Here is a 24043-nt window from a genome sequence, read left to right on the forward strand (position 1 = left end):
AGCTCTATGGTTTTCAGCAGGGCAGCCATGCCAACCTGTTGAGTTTGCTGCAGGACACTAGAAGGAAACGTACTCTGTAGGCTGGGATCAGAGGAGGGACCAGTCACCATCAAAGCATCCATTCCCACTGTCCATCGAAGATCATCAGCAGGGAACTGCATATTCCCTAATGCAGCCTTGTCAGCCAGCTTTCTCCAAGTATTTTCAAAAACTGCATATTGTACAGGTTGAAATAGGATTTGACCTAAGTGTCTAATATCAAATGGAGCAAGCAAATCTGTATTTATCATCCTTACTATTTGCATAACCTCAGCAGAACCAAGCCCATGTTGTGCAAGCTTGGATTGTAGATCCTGTGCAACCTTGCAAGCAATTACCTCATGCTTATCATTCTGGCCTGAATTTGGGAGAGCCTTACACACTGGGAAAGCTTGGATCTCCCCTTTTGGGGTGTCACTACCATCCTGAACTACAGGCACAGCCTGTGGATGCAGTGTAACAGCTTCCCGATTACTCTCAGGATCCTCAACTCTACTTGGCATCCCCAGTGTTTCCAATAAATTCCAATCTCCCTCCTCCAGAGCCCGCATCTTAAGTGACTCCCAGAAACGGTTGTAGTGTCTCAGACGCACTGTCACAGTGCAGTCTGGAAAGGTCCAGGGGCGAGATCGAAGCAGCCTTTTCTTTTGCCGCCCGGCTACAGCAGCTTTAAGCCCCAGGGCCAAAGCCTCCTCTGCCTCACTGCCCAACGATGAATCGTCGGTTAAAGGCAACTCTGAGCTGCCGTGAACGAACAAAGGTGGGCGGGGAGGGTTGGACCGACCAGAAGAGAAACTGGCAGCACAGGCTGCAGTCGACTGAGCTGTGGTTTGAACTGCAGCCTCTTTCCGGGACGCGACCTTGGCCGGGTTCAATCGATCTGGCGCTGAAGCTACTGCCGCTGTCTGCGGTGCTGCAGCTGCGCACAGAGCCGCTGTCTCCTGTGCCGCGGCAGCGTTCGGAGCTGCCGCTGGCCGGGGTGCAGCTGCCTCATCCACCGCTTCTGTCGCTGGTCTCGGCTTCGCTGGTGGCTTGAGCGCCGGCGCTGTGCCAGTGGATAACGCCGGGACCAGCTCCACCGCTGCCGTGCGTTCCGGGTTTGGAGCTGCTGGTCGCGCCACTTCCTGGTTCTCCGCTTCTGTCCCAGGGGGCGTGGGTGGCGCAAATGGTGCAGGTGCAGAAGGCGCGGGCCCATGGGGCGGGACACCTCCAGCAGCTGCAACAGCTGCTTTTGCAAGCTGAGCAGCTCCGATAGCTGCTGTGATATGTTCGGCAGCTCTGTCAACAAAGGCAGATGCTGTATTAGAGGGTCAGTTGCTCAGTTCTGCTTTTCTGTAGCACCATCCGCCGCTGTGGAGAGGGGCAAGCAGCATCTGGGCATTCTCAGCGCGGCAGGTGCATGTGCAGCACTGTCCGGAGCTACACCGGCCAAAAAGGTCCATCCGGGCATCCTTGACGCGGCAGGCACCTGCGCAGCCCGGTCAGGAGCCGCCATGGAGGTCCAGGACGCGAGACCCCCCGGCCTTGGCCCCGGAAAAGCAGTGGCCACCGCTGAGCCGAACGGCAAGGCGGGCTGTGCGCTCTCCCGCTGCCCTGACACCCCCACTAATTGCTCTGCCGGCGCGGGGTCCTCGGGTGGCGTGGGGTCCTGCGGCAGTGCAGGGTGACCCGGTGCAGGCTCCGGGGCATTCTCCGCCCGTGGAGCCGGGGCAGATTTTTCACATCTCTCTCCTTCGGATATCTCTCCATCACTCACCACCGAAACAGGCGAGCCAGCTCTGCTGCCACAGTCAAGGTCCATCAGCAGGTTAAATAAAAACCGCCAAGTGCCTAATAATTCTAACATTGCTGGATCCCCAGATGGAAGGTCGCACCATATAGCACAGCCCAAAATCCAGGGCGGTGTCTCTGTCCGGGGAAATGCCATGCAGGGCAACCCAGTCTAATAACTCACAAAGTGAATTTTCAGGAATGGAGGTGCACATTATACTGAAAACACCTTTCCAGACCATTAACGCAGCGTCAGTTTTTAAGCCGCCGTTCGCCATTTTTTAGTCCTGTTGGACATCCCGGTCTGGCAGGGGGAAAGGGAACAGCGTACCTCTAGACAAATTCTGCTTGGCTCGCAGCATGCAGGACACGTCGGAGTGTGCAGATCACGTCTCCTGCAGCTATAGGGAGGAGAGGAGACAAGATCCAACAGGCAGGAATTGTGCAGCAAGAGTGATTTATTTAATTATTTTACAAACTCTTTTATAGACTTTTTTCTTCATAGTCTAATTGGACAAGGATCAGCCACCCCCTGGGTGGATTGGCTAGAAATCCTAAACACCCATTGTCAAAATATTTTTCTACTGTACAGTAAACATAGTTCTACAAGGTTGCAGGTGTTCATAGTTTATAGAACTTCTGCTAATCTCTTCATGAGAGAGAAAAGTATCCCATGGGCTTAGAAAGAAGCAAGAGAAATTCTTGCTAGCAGCAATATTGTATTCACAAGCAGGTCTGGCTTGGGCTTGCTGTCTGCGGCAGAGGAGGAGGTGGGTGGGAGGGTATGTTTGTGGTCACTGTCTGGCATGGGAAAACACACCACTTCATTGGACACTGTGTTCCAGAGAGCAGGGCAGGAAGGAAGACTAGGAGAAAAACTGACATAAAAATTACCAGTTACAATTTATGTCTCAAAAGACGCAGATGGTTTTCCCTCCTGTCTCTCTGCAGCCCATTTTAACTTTGTTGTAAAATGAAGGAATACAACCCTGAGTAACATCGTCTAGGGGACACTGTGTAAGCAAGGAGGCTGGACTTGAGGAGCCCACCAGTGGTGCCTTATAAATTCAATGATTCTGTGGACAGTTTAGTGCACTGGATGGCATCAGTGAAAAAACTGCTCCCACTGCCCGCACATCATCCCCACTTATTTCCTATTCTTTGTTACTAACTAGGGTGAAGGAGAAGGGAAACTACTCCCAGAATTGTCAAATTCCCTCTGAAGATCTGGACCTGCTCTTGCCATCATGTACTGCCTGCCTGCCTTGATACCATGCTATATTGCTGGTCAGAATTTGCCTCTCACAGCAATGACCAACTCTTGCTGATTTGGTATCTCGATTTTCACGGATTTTCATTGTAGTCTGATCCTCTGGAACTAGGACATACTGCTAGCCAAAACTAGCTCTAAAGAGTTTCACTTAAGATCACAAAATGCAAGAAAGAAGAAAAATCAGTTTGAGTGTTGGAAACATTAGCTTGCTCCATGCTAACATGCTGTATGATGCAACATTTGTGCCTCAGGCAAAAGTATCAGTAAAACCATTTTCTGTTTTATTATGTAACAAATTTTTGAAAAAATATTCCTTAAAATTCAGTTTACTCTCCACTCAGAACAACTTTCAGCAAAGCTTTTACCACAAACTGACTGAAAATGGAAATTGCTAAGTGTTCATGATTGTTAATACGCAATTTTTCCAAAAAGAAATTTTCTGGACAGCTTTTCCCCACCACCATCACCTGTCCTGCTAAAAACCTATTTAAAACATGCCAGGGTGTTGTCCTGAGAGGAGCTGGGACAAGCATGGTGGAGCCAAACCTTCCCTGTCCTCAGGCCTGTTTTTACTGCCCTGGCTCCTCTCTGTTCCTCACACTGCCCAGCATCCAAAATAATTCCTGTCACAAGTGGTGCCCCAGCAAGTGGAGACAGTCAGTGCTCAGAATGGGAAGGTCTCAGGCCTTTTTTTCCCCTCATAAGGCTCAGGCAGCAGAAAGCACCCCAACCTACAAGTAAATCCACAGCCCTGGAATGAAACGGTCACGATGTAACTCAGGTTCTGAGTCTCTGTTTTATGTATTCCTGGGATTTTCACTTTTTCTCGTCTTAGTATCTCAGTAAGTCATCTGCGTTTTTGTAATCCATCACACCCTGGAGAGAAGTGTGGGTTTTGCTTACAGAAGAAAGCAGTGCAAGGGACTAATGCCCACACGATGCTCCATCAGGTACGCTGCCAGCACTGCCGTCCTCCAGGCAAGGCCAGTTTGTCCAGCTGGCACCACAGCTGACACCAGTTCTAGCTGTCTCTGGTATCACTTGGCAGCTGAACATAGAGTGGCAAGGTCAGCTCTGCAGGCACTACCAGGCACCATGGAAGGAGCAGAGAGCAACTGGTAGAAGCAGGGCATCCTCAGTTGTTTCACAGCGGGTTTATGCAAAGTCTGGATACCAATAGAAAGGTGACACTATGTAGCTGCACCCACTGCCTCACCTGCCCTGGTGAGCTCTACCATTCCTGCCCTACAGAAGGAAGTAGGAACCGTTTACTGGCATAAAGGTACTTTGGCACCTGTACCAGCTTGTCTAGACCTGCTAAAGTCACAGACCCCACACAGGCCTTGTCAGCAGAAATATCTGGGAATGGGCAAAACAATTAAAATCTCTTAGTCACCAGGTCTGCCACAAACTGCATCAGGAAGAGGTGGGCACAGTGATCTCCCAGAGAGACACTAATCTTCCAGAATGTCAAGGCAGGTGGGTGGACTGAAACACAAACAGGTCATGTCCTCAGTGCGTGGAAGGTGGCTTATCTGGATTAATAACTGGTGCTGGCATGGTTGCTGAAGCTTTCATTTTCTTGGAATTACCTTAATACCAAAGTGTCTGGTAGCAGGTGTGCTTGCGGACATTTGCAGGCAATTACCTCTGCTGACAACAACGAGATATAATAAAACCCTTAATGCAGGAGAGAGCAAGGCACAGTCAGGCAAGGACATTAAGCAGGGCAGTACATCTCATCGTGTCCTTGTTCCAAATATATACTTAGCATTACAGCAGCTGTTCTCCAGTCAAAACCCCTGCTGGCCTTCATTGCAACAAAAGCATCCTCTTCTGGGCTGATTTCAATTCTGAATGTTAAAGAGTAAGGGCAGTGATAGAGATCATAGAGAGTGCAGTAAATACTAACTACATTTGCCAATACAGAGGAGGTGCCTAAAGAAAGCTCTGGGTTTCTCTAGGTTTCTGCACCAGCCCAAGGTACAATAAAGAGCAGCTGGGCTTGGATGGAACTTTGCCTTTCATCATGACCCATGTAGGGAGTGTCTTCTCACTTAAGATTCACGTGGGCTGAATTTCCTCAGCCCCACCATACACCTCTGAAGAGCTGCGGATTGTATTTTCCTTCTAGACTGAGATGAACAGATTTCCTTCTGTTCTCTATGTGTTCTGGGTGCCATAACAAGTAATGGAGTGAATCCCATCATTTCCTGAGTAAAGGATGGTGAAGGTCTCTGCACCTGCAGGAGGGCTCTGGGTGAAAGCACACATCTGCTCAGCATTCAGATCTACACAAACTTGCTGCACAACACGCAACCTGCCAGCAGGCTGCAGGGAACAACTTGTCCAGACTGGTTGCATCTGAAGGCCTTGCTGATTTTGATCTGTGGACCACGAATGAGTCAGCAGCAGAGCGAAAATTTGATGTCTTTGAGAAGCTTGTCAAGCTACACAGAGCTAGAAACAGCAAAGTAAGGAGGCTCAATGAACCTCTTTCTTTCTCCTACGTTGGTGTCTGGTTTTAATCTCAGTTAATATGCAGCTAATTTGAAAGAAATAAAAATCAGGAAAGTCAAATTCATATAGGAAAAGTAAGTTTTCTACTCTAAATTGTACTTCTTCCTCAATTTCTCATTTCTTGGGAGCAGAGTTAGCCATTTATCTGGCCCTGGAAAAAGCACTCTAACCACAACTAGGAGAAATCAAGTGAGTGTATTTAAACTGGCCTTTCTGTGGAATTGGGAGACAACACCTGACATGAATTTGTTGCTTGGAATTTGCATGCTAATGTGGAGGTATTGTCACCGAAACTGTGGGAAAAACAGAAACTCTCCAACAGCATCTTTTCAGTGTTAGAGAATTTAGGCATTACTTTATTCTGGACAGGATGTGCAATAGAAATCATTTCATCCACACATGCCCGGCTTGTGCAGTGAAAATCATTCCACCACACACCACTTTACCAGACTTTTCACATACCTATACAGACAAAACCCAAAGAAATTCTCATACATTGGTCTGAAATTACACAGTTCTTAGTATTCAATCACCTGTTGGTGATTGATCCCTTTGCCTCCAATGCTAATTTGGTCCTCATTCTTTGGTCCTCTTATCAATCTTTTCCCAGACCAGGTGTGTCGGACCTCTCCAGGGGCTGGTGTTTGGGGTAATGTTTGTTAATGTTTGTTTATCTCTCATGTATCTTCTGGCTACTCCCGATCTGTAGGTTTTAAACTCATCAGGCTTCTCCCTGTGAACAGTGTCTTTTGACGACAAACTTCAATTCCCCTTGCCCCTGGGCAAAGGAGAACAACCCCCTGACTAAAGTTACATTAAAAAATATTAAAAGTTGTATCATTTCCACCGGTATCTGCTGTGGGATAAGGTAAGATTTTAATACAAAATTGCAAACAAAACAGTTCCAGGTATCTCGGCTATTCAGAATATTTGATATAGTGAAAATGTATGTTTGTTTCCACCAGAAATAAAATAATTATTAAAATATTTCTGGCCTTTATTGTGTCTAGTGTCCTTCACTTCGAGTAAGACTTGTCCTCATGTAACAATGTCCCTTTAACTTATCCCCTCCCCTGTCCCTGTCACTCATGAAACAGAAGATGCTGACAGGATGTCTTGGTTTGAAAGACAGGTGTCTGCTAAGGAAGGCAGGAGTCTCCCTTGAAATGAAAAAAATTGCAACTCCCTTCCCTCCGAGTTATTATAATTTTGAAATCAAGGGGCTTTCAGGTGAAGGTATGAGGAACAAGAATAACAGTTCTTTACTATTATATATCTGTATCTGGATAACCAGTCAAACAAACAACAATAACTCTGGCAGTAACAGCAAACAATCACAAACCCAGTGCCAGCCTTCTCAGCTGTCGGGCCCTTTCCCCTCGGGTGCAGTTCCGCTCGCAGCCTGGCAGGGGCGCTGGCGGCTCCCGGTGAGCAGGGCAGGTGCGATGGTTCCCCCGCGGCTGCAGGGGGCGCTCCGGAGCGAGCTCGGGGAGCACGCAGCAATGGCGCCCTGGGATCCCGGGAAGGGATGGAACAAAGGCTTCACAAACCCCTGGGCAGCCGATCCCGGTGTCCAGCCGGACCCTCGGGAACAGCAGGCTGGAGCGGCAGACTGGAGCAGCAGGGACGAGCACAAATCCCGGGTGGCAGACGAGATGTATCAAACTCCGGAGCTGCAGCAGAACCCCAGGAGGTCTGGGCAGGCAGGACGAGCAGGGCTACAGAGTAGTGAAGGCTCGGAGCAACGGCGGGGGCAGGGCGGCCTCAGCCTGGCTCCCAGCAGGGCAGGGAAAGATGGGCTTGGGAATCCCAGGGTTTCTCCAGTAGAAGGAAGGCAGCTGAAAAAGTAGAAGCCTGCCATGCTGACCAATTCCTTCCAGCCTCTCTTTCCATCCAAACGCTGGGAGCTAATAGCCCACAAACCCAGGCGAAAGAGATGCACCCCTCCCCCTGTGGCCAGGTCTTCTGTTTTTCTTAAGCACCCAGTAATTTGTCCCCCTGGCAACATGTATGGGGAAAATTCTTTAAGAGAAAAAGAAAACAGAAGGAGAACTCCTAAAACCCCAACACAGGATGTCTGACAATTTGTTTCACATACACTGCTGGACTATAGCTTCTGCTGCAATTTTCAGGCATTCAGTTGATGCCCTGCTTCTGATAGGAAAGATGGGTGCTAGTGTCTTTACAAACAATTTGGTGGGTGAGGGTCTTTAGGAGAAATGGGTGTTAACGTCTTTTAAATGGATCTTAATGTCTCTACCAACCTCAAGCTGCACAAGTTTGTTACATAACCCAGTCAGCTTGACTCCTGAACTTCAGGGTAACGGACAAATGGGTCTGCACAAAGTCTATTGCAGAACCCAGATAGCCTGAATTTCGAAACATGGGAGGAAAATGACAGGTTCAAGGGGTGAATATGTGGTAGGTGGTTTGGGAAGGCTGTACCTTCCTAGTACTTCAGCCAGTGTGGAAAGGAAGGAGACAACATGTGGCCAGGAGTTTAGGATAAAAGGGGACTGCGCCGTCTGAAACCTTGAGAGAGGGAAACCACATGGGGCTATGGCCCAGTGGATGGCTCTCTCCCTGCAAATAAAGATGCAGGTCTCCTCTGTGTCCTTTATGGACTGGCTTCTCATAGTGTGATTTTCCGCATTCTTCCTTTGCATTACCTTCATCTGACTGCTGTAGTAAATGTTTTCCAGGTGTAACTAGTCTTGCCCGTTTTTTTAACATGTGAACAGTAGCACAGTGAGTTCCTGAGGTTACAGCTCCTCATCTGCTTCTGTCCTCTGGGTTATGAAATGGTTAATTACTTGCTTTGTCCTATTAAAGTCATCTTCCAGAGATTCTTATCTTTGTGGATGTGAGCATTTGCTTTAAACAATACCCTATCCTGGCATAAGGTATGAAAGGAGTTAATCAATAGTTTACTCATGTAAGCACGAGTTAACTATTAAGAGTAAGCAAATATTAATCACAAGCCTCAGAAGCAGGATGCGCCTTAGATTTGTCAAGAGAAACAGAATGCACCTTGTCAAGATAACAGGAACAGAACCTGTTGAAACCAGCACAGAAACCGCTGAAACAGCCAACAAAGGAATGCACATGCTTCAGAAAGAAAGGTGAAAACTGCTTTGTGAGGAAGACCACTAGCCTTCACCAGAATGACCCCCAAGGAGGATGCAGGGCCTTCCTCAGTGTGACCGCAAGAGCACACTACGCTTGCGTGTCATGTATGCTAATGATATTAATGACTTCTGAGAAGTAATTTGTATAACCACTCCTAGCCCAAAGAATGTAATGAATATTCATGAAATATAACTGTATCAGTGCTGTGTACAGTGCTGTGTGTGCATGTTAGGAGCAGCGATCCTCCATGTACCCAGCGCTGAATAAAGCAAATGCCCACTTGTCTGACTCTTTCTCTAAGTGTCTCCAGGCTTGGTTTGGAGCGATTTGGAGGTATCTCTGTGGATTATGACAGAGAAGTGATACAGAAACCTATGGGAGAGGAACACTTGGATCCCTTGCATTTACAGGCCCTGTTAACATCTTTATTCCCTTACACCCTACCATCTGGTATGTGAAAGCACAGGATGAATATCTACCAGAACAGACATGTTTTTGTTAGGCTGATATTGTTTTATCACCATAAAAATCAAATGCTGCTGAAAACCACTATTTATTTCATTTTTCTGTGCAACACATGGTAAATAGCAGAGCTTCCTCTGCCTCAAGTCACCTTGAAGTAGGTGACTTTGTTGGAAATGATACAACTTTTAATATTTTTTAATGTAACTTTAGTCAGGGGGTTGTTCTCCTTTGCCCAGGGGCAAGGGGAATTGAAGTTTCTCATCAAAAGACACTGTTCACAGGGAGAAGCCTGATGAGTTTAAAACCTACAGATCGGGAGTAGCCAGAAGATACATGAGAGATAAACAAACATTAACAAACATTACCCCAAACACCAGCCCCTGGAGAGGTCCGACACACCTGGTCTGGGAAAAGATTGATAAGAGGACCAAAGAATGAGGACCAAATTAGCATTGGAGGCAAAGGGATCAATCACCAACAGGTGATTGAATACTAAGAACTGTGTAATTTCAGACCAATGTATGAGAATTTCTTTGGGTTTTGTCTGTATAGGTATGTGAAAAGTCTGGTAAAGTGGTGTGTGGTGGAATGATTTTCACTGCACAAGCCGGGCATGTGTGGATGAAATGATTTCTATTGCACATCCTGTCCAGAATAAAGTAATGCCTAAATTCTCTAACACTGAAAAGATGCTGTTGGAGAGTTTCTGTTCTTCCTGCAGTTTCGGTGACAACTTGACTGATACAATTTCTGCTACTGACTTTTCTTTAATCTGATACCACAAGCTGTAACATGCATTTCAGCTTTCCGTCCACAGCAGCATGAGCGAGAACCCGAGAGGAATGATGATCTCCCCTTCCTGAGACACCTACCCAAAGCAATACATTGTACATTTCAGTAATTGCCAATGGTTTGAAATGGCTGCCTGAAGGAAGGTATTTCTGCTGTGAATAAGCAGTGTTCAGTCCTTGAAGCTAAAGAACTGCTGTGAGTTCTCCTAACTGGGATGTTATTTGGGTCAAGGGCAATACTGAGAATCATAGGATTCACAGAAAGGAGGGGAAAATGCTCCTTGAGTAACTGTGAAGAACAATCTATTCACTTTACCTTCAGTGCCTTTTGTCAGGAGGACAATGGGGAAAAGTTCAAGCAGGAGACTTCAATGACAGAGCACTCTAAAGCCCTCAGATCAAAGCCACAGACAGCACAGCTGTGCTGCCTGAGTGATCATATCTTGTAGTTGCAAATAAAAGAGGTCAGGGAGAGAATACAAAAGGGAAAGGTTTTCTGCATGACACGGTCCCTTGTCTTGTTTCTGTCAGGTCTACCGTTCTTTGTTCCTTTTAACTGGTTTGCATTACTCCTACTGGAGTCTGCATTTCCTTAATTTTGTAGTGCAGCCTGAGTTAACAACTAAGCAAGCTTATTTCACAGTGTAAACAGTGTCTACAGCACTGGCCTTGCCCACAGTGATAGCAAAATCTCCGTGGGCTTCACAGTGGGAGATGAAGTAGATGCACAAAGAGTGAGCTTAAAAGAATGATTTTGTGTCTTACTTGCTGGACTGTTGCTTTCAGAAATTGCATAAAGACAACTAAAAGCAAGACAAATCCATTAGTGCTGACTTAAGATTGAAACTACACTCGTGGGTATGGGTACAATTTTGTTCTTCATGAACAAAAGGGCTAGGGAGACAGTATGTAAGTTCAAATTCATTATATTGCTGTAGAGGAAGAAAAAGATAAAATGCATCCCGTGGAATGGTAATTGCTGGTTTTAGACAATTACCTCAGTCTTCTAAAGTGTAATGAAGAAATATCCAGAAGGTAAGAAGCCTGTTGCAGTCAAAACAAGAGGGAATCAACAGAAACAGATTTCCCAGTATCTCAGCTGTCCCTCTTTCCTTTAAAAGTCTGATATTATTTCCTTTGAAAGCATGTCAGGATGCCTGCACTTATGCCTCATCCAGTTATGACATATTCTTGCATTTTATTCATAGGATAGTTTGACTCATATTTGACAGAAAGGTGAAGATCCCAAAGGCAATCTAGTTTCCATGAGCTACATGGAAGCAGCTACCTTAGTGCAGAGCAAATACCTGCTATCAAATGCTTCTGTTTAAAAAGAGGAGAATGACCTTCTGCACTTTTAAACACAGAAAATTCACTGGAGGGAGAGCCAGAGACATTAAAAGTACCTTAACAACATGAAGGCTTTCAATTTGTAAGGCAGAGAACTGTTCTAAGTTCAACTTCTTGAGTTGTGGAGCTCCCCATGTTCGCTTTTCCTGGCTGGCTGGCTGGCTTTTACAATAACTAAAGCCTTTTCTGTAGCAGCAGTCATGCAAGTGTTGGTTGGGGTTAGCAAAACCATGGAGCGTTGGAGGGTATGGTTCTGAAAGCACAGATTGCCTGCTACAAGCTCCTGCCCAGGGTCCCCGGGCTGGGGCTGAGGGAGGCACCAGCCCGGTGGCAGTGCCAGCTATAGGCAAGCAGCAAGGGAAGGAGGACTGCTTGTTATCCCAGGTGATTGTTTCCCAGAAGGGCTCACAGTTTAGCTCTGCTGCGTATACAGTCAACTCTCCTGAACGGAAGAACTATATGAATTTTGAACAACAAGAAAAACCCCACCTGCATATCATAGGGTAAGTAGATGCCAGAGCCAGCTAGACATGCCCAGAACCTTTTGAGGATACAGAGGTCAGCAGGTGAGCACCCGAAGGGCAGCTTTAAGGAATTACAGCCACTCCAGACAGAAAGTCAGCCTCACTGGGGGCCCAATTTAAATGCCTCTATGCTAATGCAGACAACATGGGGAATAAATAGGATGAACCAGAGATGTGCGCCCACCTGCAAGACTATGACTTTACTGGCATCACACAAACATAGTGAGATGACTCCTATGATTGGAGTGTCGGAATGGAAGGAACAGGCTCTTTAGGAAGGACAGGCATGGGAGGCAGGGAGGCAGTCTTGCTCTCTATGTCAGTGACCATCTGGAGTGCATGGAGCTCCACCTGGAGCTGGATGAGAAGCTGTCTTAGAGGGCCAGGATTAAAGGGAGGGCAGAGACAGGGGACTTAATAGTGGAAATCTGCTACAGGCCACCTGACCAGGAGGACTTAGCCAATGAGGCCTTTGAAAAAAGAGAGGAGCAGCCTCATATTCACAAACCCTGGTCTTCATGGGGAACTTCAACACCCTGACATCTGTTGGAGGTAGAGCACAGTGGGGCACAGGCAACTCATAAGATTTCTGGAATGCCTTGATGACATCTTCCTTCTCCAAGGAAGAGGAGATAACAAGGAGGGATGCATGCATGCTGAACTTCATTCTCACCAATGGGAAGGGGCTGGAGGGAAATGTAAAGCTCAGGGGCAGCCTGGACTACAGTGCCCGTGAAGAGGTGGAGTTTGAGATCCTTGGGGCAGGGAGAAGGGCACACAGCAAGCTCACTACCCTGGACATCAGGAGAGCAAGCTTTTGTATCTTCAGGGATCTCCTTGGTAGAGTGACGTGGAATAAAGCCCTGCAGGGAAGAGGGGCCAAAGAGATCTAGATGATATTCAAAGATTATCTCCTCCAGATTCAAGAGCAATGCATCCCTACTAACAGGAAATCAAGAAAGAATGCCAATAAGCCTGCATGAATAAACAAGGAGCTCCTGAATGAATTTAAACACAAACAGGTATCTTACAGAGAGTGGAAGCAAGGAAAGGTGGCCTGGAAGGAATATAGAAAATTGTCAAAAGAGCCAGGGATCTGGTTAGGAAGCACTGACAGATGTAAATCTCACCGAGGACATCAGAGGTAACAAAATCAGCAATAAAAGAAGGGTCAAGGAAAATGTGAGATCTCTCACAAAGGATATGGGAGACCTGATTACCCAGGACATGGAGAAGCCCAAGGTACTCAACAGCTTTTTTGCCTCAGCCTTCACCAGCAGATGCTCCAGCTGCATAAGGTGAAAGCCGAGACTGGGAAAATGAAGAACTGCCTGCTCCAGGAGAAGACTGGGTTTGAGACCATTCAAGGAACATAAAGGTTCACAAGTCCATAGGACCTGATGAGATACATCTACAGGGCCTGATAGAACTGGCCGAGGAAGTGGCTAAGCCACTATTGTCTTGGTTTGAAAGACAGGTGTCTGCTAAGGAAGGCAGGAGTCTCCCTTGGAATGGCAGATGCAACCTCCCTTCCCTCCGAGTTATTATAATTTTGAAATCAAGGGGCTTTTAGGCAAAGATGTGGGAAATAGGAATAACAGTTCTTTACTATTATATATCTATATGTGTATAACAAGGCAAACAAACACCAATAACTCTGGCAGTAACAGCAAACAATCACAAACCCAGCCCCAGCCTTCTCGGCTGTCGGGCCCTTTCCCCTCGGGTGCAGTTCCGCTCGCAGCCGGCAGGGGCGCTGGCAGCTCCCGGTGAGCAGGGCAGGTGCGATGGTTCCCCCGCGGCTGCAGGGGGCGCTCCGGAGCGAGCTCGGGGAGCACGCGGCACCGGTGCCCTGGGATCCCGGGAAGGGATGGGACAAAGGCTTCACAAACCCCTGGGCAGCCGATCCCGGTGTCCGGCCGGACCCTCAGGAACGGCAGGCTGGAGCGGCGGGGACGAGCACAAATCCCACGGATGGCAGATGAGATGTATGTAAACGGAGAACCCCCCGGAGGTCTGGGCAGGCAGAGCGAGCAGGGCTATAACGTAGCGAAGGCTCGAAGCAACGGCGGGGCAGGGCGGCCATGGCCCGGCTGCCAGCGGGGCAGGGAAGGCGGGCTTGGGATCCTGGGGTTTTTCTCCACAGAAGGAAAAGCAGCTGATGAAAAACAGCCTCCCTCTCCGGTGTTCAGGGACCACCTAACCGCACACCCAGGTGAAACAAAAGAGTAGCCAGATGCACCCCACTCCAGTGGCTAGCTCTTTGTTTTTCTTAAGCACCCAGCAATTTGTCCTCCTAGCAATGGGGAAAATTCCTTTAACAGAAAAAAACTAGGAGAACTCCTAAAACCCCAACAACTATCCATCGTATTTGAGAAGTCTGGTGAAGTTCCCACTGAATGGAAAGGGGGAAACAACCCCCCCTTTTTTAAAGGGTAAATAGTCATGCATTACATCCTTGTTTCTAAGTTGGAAAGATAGGGATTTGACACGTACTCAGTGGATAAGGAATTTGCTGGAGTTGCGGTCAATGGTTTGATGTCCAAGTGGATACCAGGGATGAGTGGTGTTTCTCAGGTGTCAGTATTGGTAGCAGCTGTGTTTAACATCTTTATCTGTGTTGTGGACAGTGGGATTGAGTGCACTCCCAGCAACAATGGGTGCTGACAACACCAAGCTGTGTGGTGCTGTGGACACGCTGGAGGGAAGGGATGCCATCCAGAGGGACCTTGACAGGCTTGAGAAGTGGGCCTGTGTGAACTGCATGAAGTTCAACAAAGCAAAGTGCAAGGTGCTGCACCTGAGTCAGTGGAATAACAAGTACAAACACAGGCGGAGTGGAAAAGGACTTTGGGTAGGTGGTGGATGAGAAGCTCAGTATGACCTGGCAATGTGCACTTGCAGCCCAGAGACACATCTGCGTCCTGGGCTGCATCCAAAGCAGCGTGGCCAGCAGGGCAAGGGAGGGGATTCTGGCCATCTGCTCTGTGAGACTCCACCTGGAGTGCTGGACACATACATAAAAAGGGCATGGACCTACAGTAGCAAGCCCAGAGGAGGGGCATGAAGATGATCAGGGGGCTGGAGCACCTCCCCTGTGAGAACAGGCTGAGAGAGCTGGAGATGTTCAGCCTGGAAAAGAGAACACTGTGGGGTGACCTAACTGTGGCCTTCTAGTACCTAAAGGGGCATACAGGAAGGCTGGAGAGAGACTTTTCACAAGGACATGTAGTGATAGGTGATGGGACAAGGGGGAACGACCTTAAATTGAAGGAGTGTAGGTTTAGATAAGATATTAGGAAGAAATTCTTTACTGTGAAAGCTGTGAGGCACTGGAACGGGTTATCCAGAGAAGCTGTGGATGCCCCATCCCTGAAATTGTTCAAGATTGGGTTGCATGGGGCTCTGAGCAACCTGATCTTGTGGAAGGTGGAGGGTTTTAACTCGAGGATCTATAAGGTTCTTTCCAATCCAAACCATTCTATGATTCTGTGATGACTCTGACATTTGATTCATTCCTCTATGTGTATTACACCACATCTATCTCTGAGGTGTCTCCTGGCTGAATATGTTGGGGGGATGGTTTAAACACCATCAAAGGCTTACGTTTGTCAGAGACGTTAATTTGCTTAACATGGTAGAGTTTTTTCATCTGGGTACTAAGCAACTTCAGTCAGTCAACGGACTTAGCAACTCCTTACATTTTAGAAAGTTTTTCCACACTTTATTAAAACAGCTTTCAGTATTATATTAAGAAGGAAATTTGACATATGTTTTCTTCTGTTGAGGACATATGAAAAGAAATACACAGAAAGACAGCTGACCTTTGTATTTGAATTGCAGACCTAATACTGATGGAGGGTAACATTTCTGTACAATTTCTTTCTTGAACCATGTCCTATTGGATTAACTACTACCCTTCTGATTAAAGTTCAGCTAAGCATGTTTTGAGGGACAAAATACATGCATTTTCTTTCTCTAGTGATAAACTTCAACAGAAATGTGTGGTAATCTGCCACTTGTCTTGGTTTTGTCACGGATCTCTAGTGGCAACAGAATTACACTGAGAAGATGTATCCCGAGGCCTTCCCCAGTGCTGACTGAAAATGCTTGCAACCTGCCTTCCTCCTAGCATCCAGTTAACAATGGCCTGATGAGTTTGCATCATAGTCCTCACCCACCGAGGCTTTATTTGCTTTTAAAGCCTTCCTTCTTGAAGGAATGAATGAATAACCTGCCTCACAGAGAACCTATCCTGCATGCTATCAAACAAGACTTCTCTATCAGTTAGCATGCACTTTGGTACTCAGATACTATGGTGTGTACCAACTGTCTCACCCATTTTTCTTAAAGCTTTCACCTTATAAAGGCAAGGTCCAGGACCATACAATCTTTTCAGCTGCACATTTATACAGTCACAAATAATGCCATATATGCTTACATTTACCTGTGCTTTACATGTACAGTATATGTTTTACATTTATGGTTTTCTATTGTATGAGTCATCTGTTTCCTAAAATGAACAGAGAAGGGAGGAGCAATGGGAACAGAGAAAAAAAAGAGATCACAGCAGAATATTTCAAAGGTTTTTTTCTGTTAGAATGTCCACTTTTTCCTGACAGTGTGGTTATTGCTAGGAACAGTTTAAGGGTCAATCATATATTCCATAATGAATGGAGGAGCAAAGAGCTGGTTTCTCACAGAGGGAGCCTGATATGAGGTCTCCTGGAGCACCTAAGCTGTCATTCAGCTGCAAACCTGTCAGTGATTTCAAAGCTGTTTCCACAGTCAAGGCATTTTTTTCTATGCATTTTCTTCATGCTATCAAGATGATATCACCCACACATTCTAGTTAAATTATATAAAAAAATGACAGCTCATACTGCAGTTCTGCTCTTTCCATTCCTGATTCCAGCTGAGATACTAAATAGGCTGAAATTCCCAAGGTTGCAATTACTTCCTAAATGCTGTTTAGGTTCAAGAAATAACATCAGTAATACCACATACAGGGCCTTTTCTATGATGTAGCACTTTTATCTGCCACAAATGCCAGCAGGGAAAAAGACTTCTGTGATTTTCCCTGGTCTGTCTTCCACTCTACGTCACATTTGTCGATGTCCTGCCTACGCTATAGCTTTGATTACTGCAGTAATCAGTGAGATCACAGAGTGATTTGAATTACTTACACCACATCTAACCTTCCCAGAAGGAAATAGCAATAATAACAGATTATACTCTTCTCTACTGTAAATAAGCTGTGGTTAATTAAAATAGTAAGAATTATTTGTTTATCTAAATTCTCAGCTGTAGTAGAAAAAGTCACAGAGCCTTACAGCAAACACTAATACTTGCATCCAATTGCTGACCAGGATAAAACATGCATTTTTAAGTTGTCTTTATTATTTTTCATATTGCAAATAATTATCAGCTATAAAACAGCATGCTACAGTCTGAGGACTGACAGATTTTTACTCCTCAGTTTTCCAAGTATAAAAATATTGAATCAAAAAAACATTTAGCACTTGTAAAAAGGAACAAACTCTCACACTTTGCTATTAAATTCTGATATTCACAGTTAAAAGCTATATTTGAGGTCAGGCATTCATCATAGTTCAGTGGAGGACTGGCCTTTCATATAATTTACAGCAATGTGCAGCATTAAGATAACATAGCCTTTAAGCAGCAGCTGATCTCCCCTTTTGCAAGTGATGTAGCACCTTTCACTTTAGGCAGAGCACCGCTTGTGGAAAGGTCTTTATATTATGGCTTACATTAAAATTTATTTTGTATACTCACGTCCAATGTATATTATGTATTTAGGCATTTCAGTGCTGCTGAACACTGCAGCCACAAACTGCCACCAGTATCAGCAGGTTAGAAGGTATCTAACAGCTCTGCTGTCTGTACTAGTTTTCATCACTGCAATCACTGGCAGTGGTTGCACAGACAGAGAATTAAAGATTAAAGATAAATAACTCAGTCTAGCAGAGGTATGAGTTTGAAAGCCAGGACACAGCAGTTTTATTTGCTGCAGTGAATAAGAGAGAGAGGAAAAGAGGACAACTACAAAGACACTGAATTGTGAGAGCACACATCAGGTTAACCAGCAAAATAGGTAACTAGCAAGGAAAGATTTGAAGAAAAAGCACCAACAGTAAGGTCAAAGGACAAGGCTGCTGTGCCAACATGGTCTGCGATTGCAAAACACCACGGAAGTGCTCACCAACATTATTTATGAGTTATTTTCCTTTCCTATGCATTTTACTCCTTGTAGTGTTTCTCCCCTTCTGCAGTCAAGCTAAAACTGGTATTGGAAGTGCACATTGCAGCTCTTTTCTGGCACACTAGGCTTCTTCCGTCCCCAGGCTATATATCCCTTTCCCTCAGTGGTGAGACATAGTGCTGTCCATCGCAGTTCAGGGCGTGACACAAAATGAACACAGAGCATGAAGTAAGAAGGAAGTATTTGTTAGACAGATAGCAGATGTAGTCTTGCCTTTGGTGGATGCCTCATGTCATGCTCTATGAGGTGTTAGGGCATCTGGGGATAGAGAATTTGAGACATTGCATCACAAGTAACAAAGCTAAAGATTTCTGGAAAAAGTCAGAAGTGATAAATCCAGTGCATATAATGAGGGGCAAAGAGCACAGGTTTAACATTTCATTCTTCCAGTGGCCCTAATAACTGCCAAGAGTTTAAAGTAACCAAGATTAGCCATCCCATCTATAAAACTAAGGCAGGCCCTAGAACCAGATTGCTTCAGTCCAACCTTCAAATTAAACTTTTCTTCACATCACCACCTCTTCATTTCTTCCAAATACAATAATGATACTACAGAGATAGTCCAAATTATGTACTCCCTTCTTCTGGATCAGGACTTACTCAGATTACGGAAGTGGACTAGTAAAAGTCACACTGCGATTACACCTCTCTGTTTCTACAGGAAGATGCAACAGGCATCACTAATATACTGAGTGACTTCTGCCATGGTTGGTTTGGGTTTGTTGTTTTTTTTTTTTTTTTGGTTTGTGGTTTGTATTTTTTGTTTGATTGGTTTTGGGGTTTCTTTTATGGCTAAATTCAGAAGGCAAGCTGCAGTTAGCATCTTCTCACCTTTTCCCTGACCCATCCCTTTCACTGCAGTTCACAAAGAGGGAAAACTAGCTAGCATGTTACCCAGGGGGCTTCTGCACCATCAAAGCCCTGACTCAGCCAGACATGTGAGTGCAGGACCAGCAGAGAGTCTTCCCCTACGATAGCCTTCTTCCTCATACTGCACACATGCTGGTAGTAAAAGTCTTGCTGTCTATTTGTCTACTGGTCCCTTCTGCTTGTGTGACTGGAATGAAAAGAGAATGTGGCTACTGCAGCACTGGAATTTTTGAACAACAGGCTAGGCAAAAATCTTCCTGAGGCATTTTTGAAGGGTTGAGCCTGCTTTTGACTGCTGTTGATTTACATGACTTCCTGAAAAGATTTCTAGCCCTATTTTGCCATCATTTCATGACAGCAGGCTTTAAACATGGGGTTTGCTGTATTGATCAACTTATCTCCTTTTAGCAAAGCAGCTTAGCAATTAACAAAGGTGGTCCAGATACTGTGGTCAGTGAGACAGACCACATCACGTCTCTGTGGAGATACTATGTGCAGCTGTGAGAGTACAATATTGAAACACTTAGTTATCTGTTTGCCTAGGACACTGCAATCCTTGCTTGGTGCACTGCAAGCAGAGAAGCAGACCACAGTCCTGTAGACGGACTTACAAGGCATGCATCACTCCAAAATATGCTTATGTGGAGAATCACGTTGCAGGGCTGTATGGATTTCTACAAAAAAGTAGGTCATCTTCCCTTCTCTGCAGTCCTCTTACAATGCCCACATTTTGTTTGAGGCTTTTTCCCTTCATAGTCTCTCCCTAGGCAGCTGTCTACTTGTGACTTTTCCCCTCCTACCTACCAGTAAGGCCATCATTCACGGTTTCCTTTCCACTTCTCTCTTGGGCAACTTAGCAGTTTCCTCTTGTCAGCAGAACATCTTCCCTGAACAGACAGTCACCACCACGACAGCCCTTTATTCCCCACAGACGTCTAGTTTTGCATTCCAGCTGTTAAGCAATTTCTCCAAGTAGTCATTAATGTCAATAATGGGTATCACTTCTATACAAACACAATATTCAGCCTTGTGCAGATTTTGCCCTCTGGTTCATTGTTCAAATATGCACTCTTTTTTTTCTTTCTCTCAGAAAACAGTTTTTTCCAGATCATGTCACTCACTTGTCACTGTAAACTAGTGTCCGCAAGGGCCTGTAACTTCCTTTTTCATGGAGAAAGAGCACCTGACAAAATGTGGTCATAAATGGTACCCTACAAACAGAGTGAAGTCCCACAGCAAATTATGTAAATATTGTGTGTATGGAGAGTTTTCAAATAACTTCTATCTTTTTACATTAAATGTATACTTTGTTATCCAAGCGCTTTTGCTCTCATTTTCTACCTGTGTGGTTGCTGATGATGTGTCTTTGAATACTTGAATTGTGCATGCTGTGACCATATTGCACCGCTCTTTGATCAAAAGATGTTTTACCTTTCATCCAGTCCCATGAAAGTCATTCAGAGACAACTTCTAGACTTTTTATATTCTTTGAATTCTCCATGTTCCCCATTGATACCAAGGGTATATGAGAATATGAGAATCAAAACAACTCCCTTAGAAGTTTTTGGTTTTGTTCTTGTGGGTTGTCGATATTTTCATTCTTTAGTATTTATTAAGCTGATCACTTTGTAATTCTAAGAATGTTTCACAGAGTCTATGAGATACATGAAAAACAAGTTTTACAGAGTTACCTGACTTAAGAGAACCCTTGCAACAAAATAAGGTGCTGTACTTACTTTGGCATTGCAGTAGGAATCCTGACATAAAGATACTTGGGATAATGGGAATAGAGACAGAACCTCACTGCTTTAGAGAATCATAGATTCATAGAATGGGTAGGGTTGGAAGGCACCTTAATCATCTTCTAGTTCCAGCCCTCCAGCCCTGGAGAGGGACACCTGCCACTAGACCAGGTTGCTCAGAGCCCCATCCAGCCTGGTCTTGAACACTTCCAGGGATGGGGCATCTACAGCTTCTCTGGGAAACCAGTTCCAGTGCCTCACCACTCTCACAGTAAAGAATCTCTCCCTAACATCTATGCTAAGTCTGTCCTTTTTCAGTTCATTCCCCCTTGTCCTGTCACTACATGCTCTTGTAAAGAGTCTCTCTCCATCTTTCTTGTAAGTTCCCTCCAGGTACTGGAAGGTCACAATTAGGTTGCCCCAAAGCCTTCTCTTTTCCAGGCCGAACAATCCCAATTCTCTCAGCCTTTCCTCATACAAGAAGTGCTCCATCCCTCTGATCAACTTGTTGAGCCTCCTCTGGACATGCTCCAACAGGTTCCTGTCCCTCCTGTGCTGGGGACCCAAGAGCTGGACACAGAATGCCCGGTGGGTGTCAGAGACTGAAATATTATAATTCATGGCTCAAACATTGTCAGAAAGGTTTTTGCCCATTATGGTAAAACTGTACAATGAAGCTGCACCACCGAAGCCCACCCTAAATGGGCTTCCTGACTGAAACCTTGAACTGTGAGTTAAACTGCCTAAGGCTATTCAAGACAAGGAAAGTGACACTGTTGTTCAAAGCAATAAAGTAGTGGGAAGTAATGGGTAAGGCCTGGGAGAGCATTCACAGAAGAGCCAAGCCCAGCAGCTTCCAAGTGGAGGCCATAGCTCCAGGCTTCTCTGTTGCCAGGTTTGCACAGACACCCCCCCAGGTGGGAGCAGGAGGGTTTCAGGGGCATGGCAAAAAACCTCAGAGGCAGTGAACACCCATGCTCTGCTGCACAGACTAGCTCAGACTAGCTCCCCCACCCCAGGACAGCCATATATATGGGACATTCATGTGAGGGGCAGCTGAGGGGGTGTCATGGCCCATCAAATTCCCCCCCAAAGGGTTCCCCAGACCCTGCACCAGCGCACTGCATGTGATGCAAAATGATGCAACTGATCCAAAGTCTTGCAAGGGACAGTGTCAAACCTGGCCTCCCCTCAGGGGAGGTACCTTGGTGTTCCCACTGTCCCAAACATATATGAATCCATTGGATTTTACACCTTTGGGCGGGAGACCCCCACCACCAAGAAGACCAGATGGAGGGAAGCAACGAGACATCACTGGGACCCACAGGGTGGTGGTATGTTTCTACTTAATCTGTCTCTGTCACTCTTCCTGTGCTCCCCCCCCCACCTCTTTTTCTACTTCTTTCTTTTCTCTTTCTTTCTCTTTGCCTCTTTTACCATTAAATTAAATAAATCAATTTTTTGGTATAAACATTTAACCATGTTTGGCTTTAATCTCATTTTGGAGAATTTTTGAACCTCAGGGTTCTTTCTGCTTTATTCACAGAGAGTTGTCTTTGCTCCTCTATGATTAGAGAGGATTGTTACAGTGGGGTCTCACCAGAGTGGAGCAGAAGGGCAGAATCCCCTCCCTTGCTCTTCTGGCCACATTGCTTTGGATGCAATCCAGGACACAATTGCCTTTCTGAGCTGTGAGTGCACATTGCTGGGTCATGTCCAGCCTCTCCTCCATCAGCACCCCCAAGTCCTTCTGGGCAGGGCTGCCCTGGATCTGTTCATCCCCAGCCTGTGTTGGAACCGGGGGTTCGTCCAATGCAGGTGCAGCACCTTGCACTTGGCCTTGGTACATTTCATAGAATTCCCATGGTCCCGGTTCTCTATCTTATCCAAGTACCTCTGGATGACATCCTGTCCTTCAGGTGTGGCAACTGCACTATTCAGCTTGTTGTTGTCTGCAAATTTGCTGAGGGTGCACTTGATCCCTTCATCTCTGTAATTAATGAAGATACTAAATAATACTGGTACCGATACAGACCCGAGGGACACCGCTTGTCACTGATGCCCATCAGGACTCTGAGTTGTTAACCACTACTCTTTGCATGCAACCATCCAACAAATTCCTTATTACATAACAGTCCACTTGCTGAACCTCTTGCTCTATAATTTAGAGAGACGAATGTTGTCAAGGACCATGTCAAAGGCTTTACAGAAGTCCAGATAAATGACATCTTGTTTTGGGGTTGTTCTTCTCTTGCCCACTGATGTAATCACTCCATCACAGAAAGCCAATGGGCTGGTCAGGCAGGATTTGCCGTGAAGCCTTGCTGGAGGTCTCAAATCACCTTGCTGTCCTCCTTGTGCCTTAGCGCATCTTCTGTTCTGAGATCTTTTCAGGCACAGAGGGGAGGCTGACAGGTCGGTAGTTCCCAGGGTCCTCTTTTCTGCTCTTTGTAAAGATGGGTACAATGTTTTCCTTTTTCCAGTCTCCTGAGATGTCACCTGACTGCCACGACTTTTCAGATATCATGACGAGTGACTTGGCAACTACATCAGTGAATTTCCTCAGGACTCTGGGATGCAGCTCATCAGGTCACTTAGACTTCTCCTCACCCTTTATTACCAGTTTTCCAGTCTTATTTTTAGGGGGAGTACACCTTTGACCATCCTTTTTTGGTTAATGTACCTGTAGAAGACCTTGTGATTCTTTGTGTCCCATACCAGGTTTAGTTCATTTTGCTTTGACCTTCCTCACCCCATCCCTACACAACTGAATTTCATCTCTATACCCTTCCCAGGTCATGGGTCCTTGCTTCCACTGTCTGCATTTGCTTCTTTCCCTTTAGTTTGACCAGCAGTTCCCTACTCAGCCATGCTAGTCTTTTGCCTTCCTTGCCCAATTTCTCATTCCTGGGGATTGCCAGCTCTTGTGCTCAGTGGAAGACTTCCTTAAAGATCTGTCAGTTCTGTTTCAGTCCCTTGTCCCTGACAGCAATGTCCATGGGGATCCCACAGACTATCTCCCTGAAGAGCTGGAAATTTCCTTTCCTAAAGTTCGGGGTCTTAACTTCACACTTCTCCTGACCTATCTCCCTCAGGAGTGCAAACTCCACCAATGCAGAATTACTGAAGCCTAAGCTGCCTACTATTCTGATGTCTCTGATACATTTGCTTACGTTGGTGACCATCAGATGCAGTATTGCACCCCCTCTGGCACGGCTGTCTGTTAACCTGGGTCAGGAAGTTACCCTCCATGCATTCCAGCAGTCTCCTGGATCTCCTACAACTCT

At 45.8% G+C, this 24043-nt stretch overlaps 1 protein-coding gene across 3 annotated transcripts in view; it reads right to left on the reverse strand.

The window, feature by feature from the left end:
* Positions 1–2454: 2454 nt before the first annotated feature.
* Positions 2455–24043, reverse strand: part of ACER2 (alkaline ceramidase 2) — a 43950-nt gene continuing 22361 nt past the window's right edge. For all 3 annotated transcript variants that reach the window (XM_039566725.1, XM_039566727.1, XM_039566729.1), the window contains one exon: positions 2455–2687. In XM_039566725.1, coding sequence (XP_039422659.1) covers positions 2489–2687 — 199 coding nt within the window. In that variant the 3' untranslated portion in view covers positions 2455–2488. The remainder of the gene's footprint in view (positions 2688–24043) is intronic.

Source organism: Corvus cornix, chromosome Z (assembly GCF_000738735.6).
Source record: "Corvus cornix cornix isolate S_Up_H32 chromosome Z, ASM73873v5, whole genome shotgun sequence".
Classification (NCBI taxonomy): domain Eukaryota; kingdom Metazoa; phylum Chordata; class Aves; order Passeriformes; family Corvidae; genus Corvus; species Corvus cornix.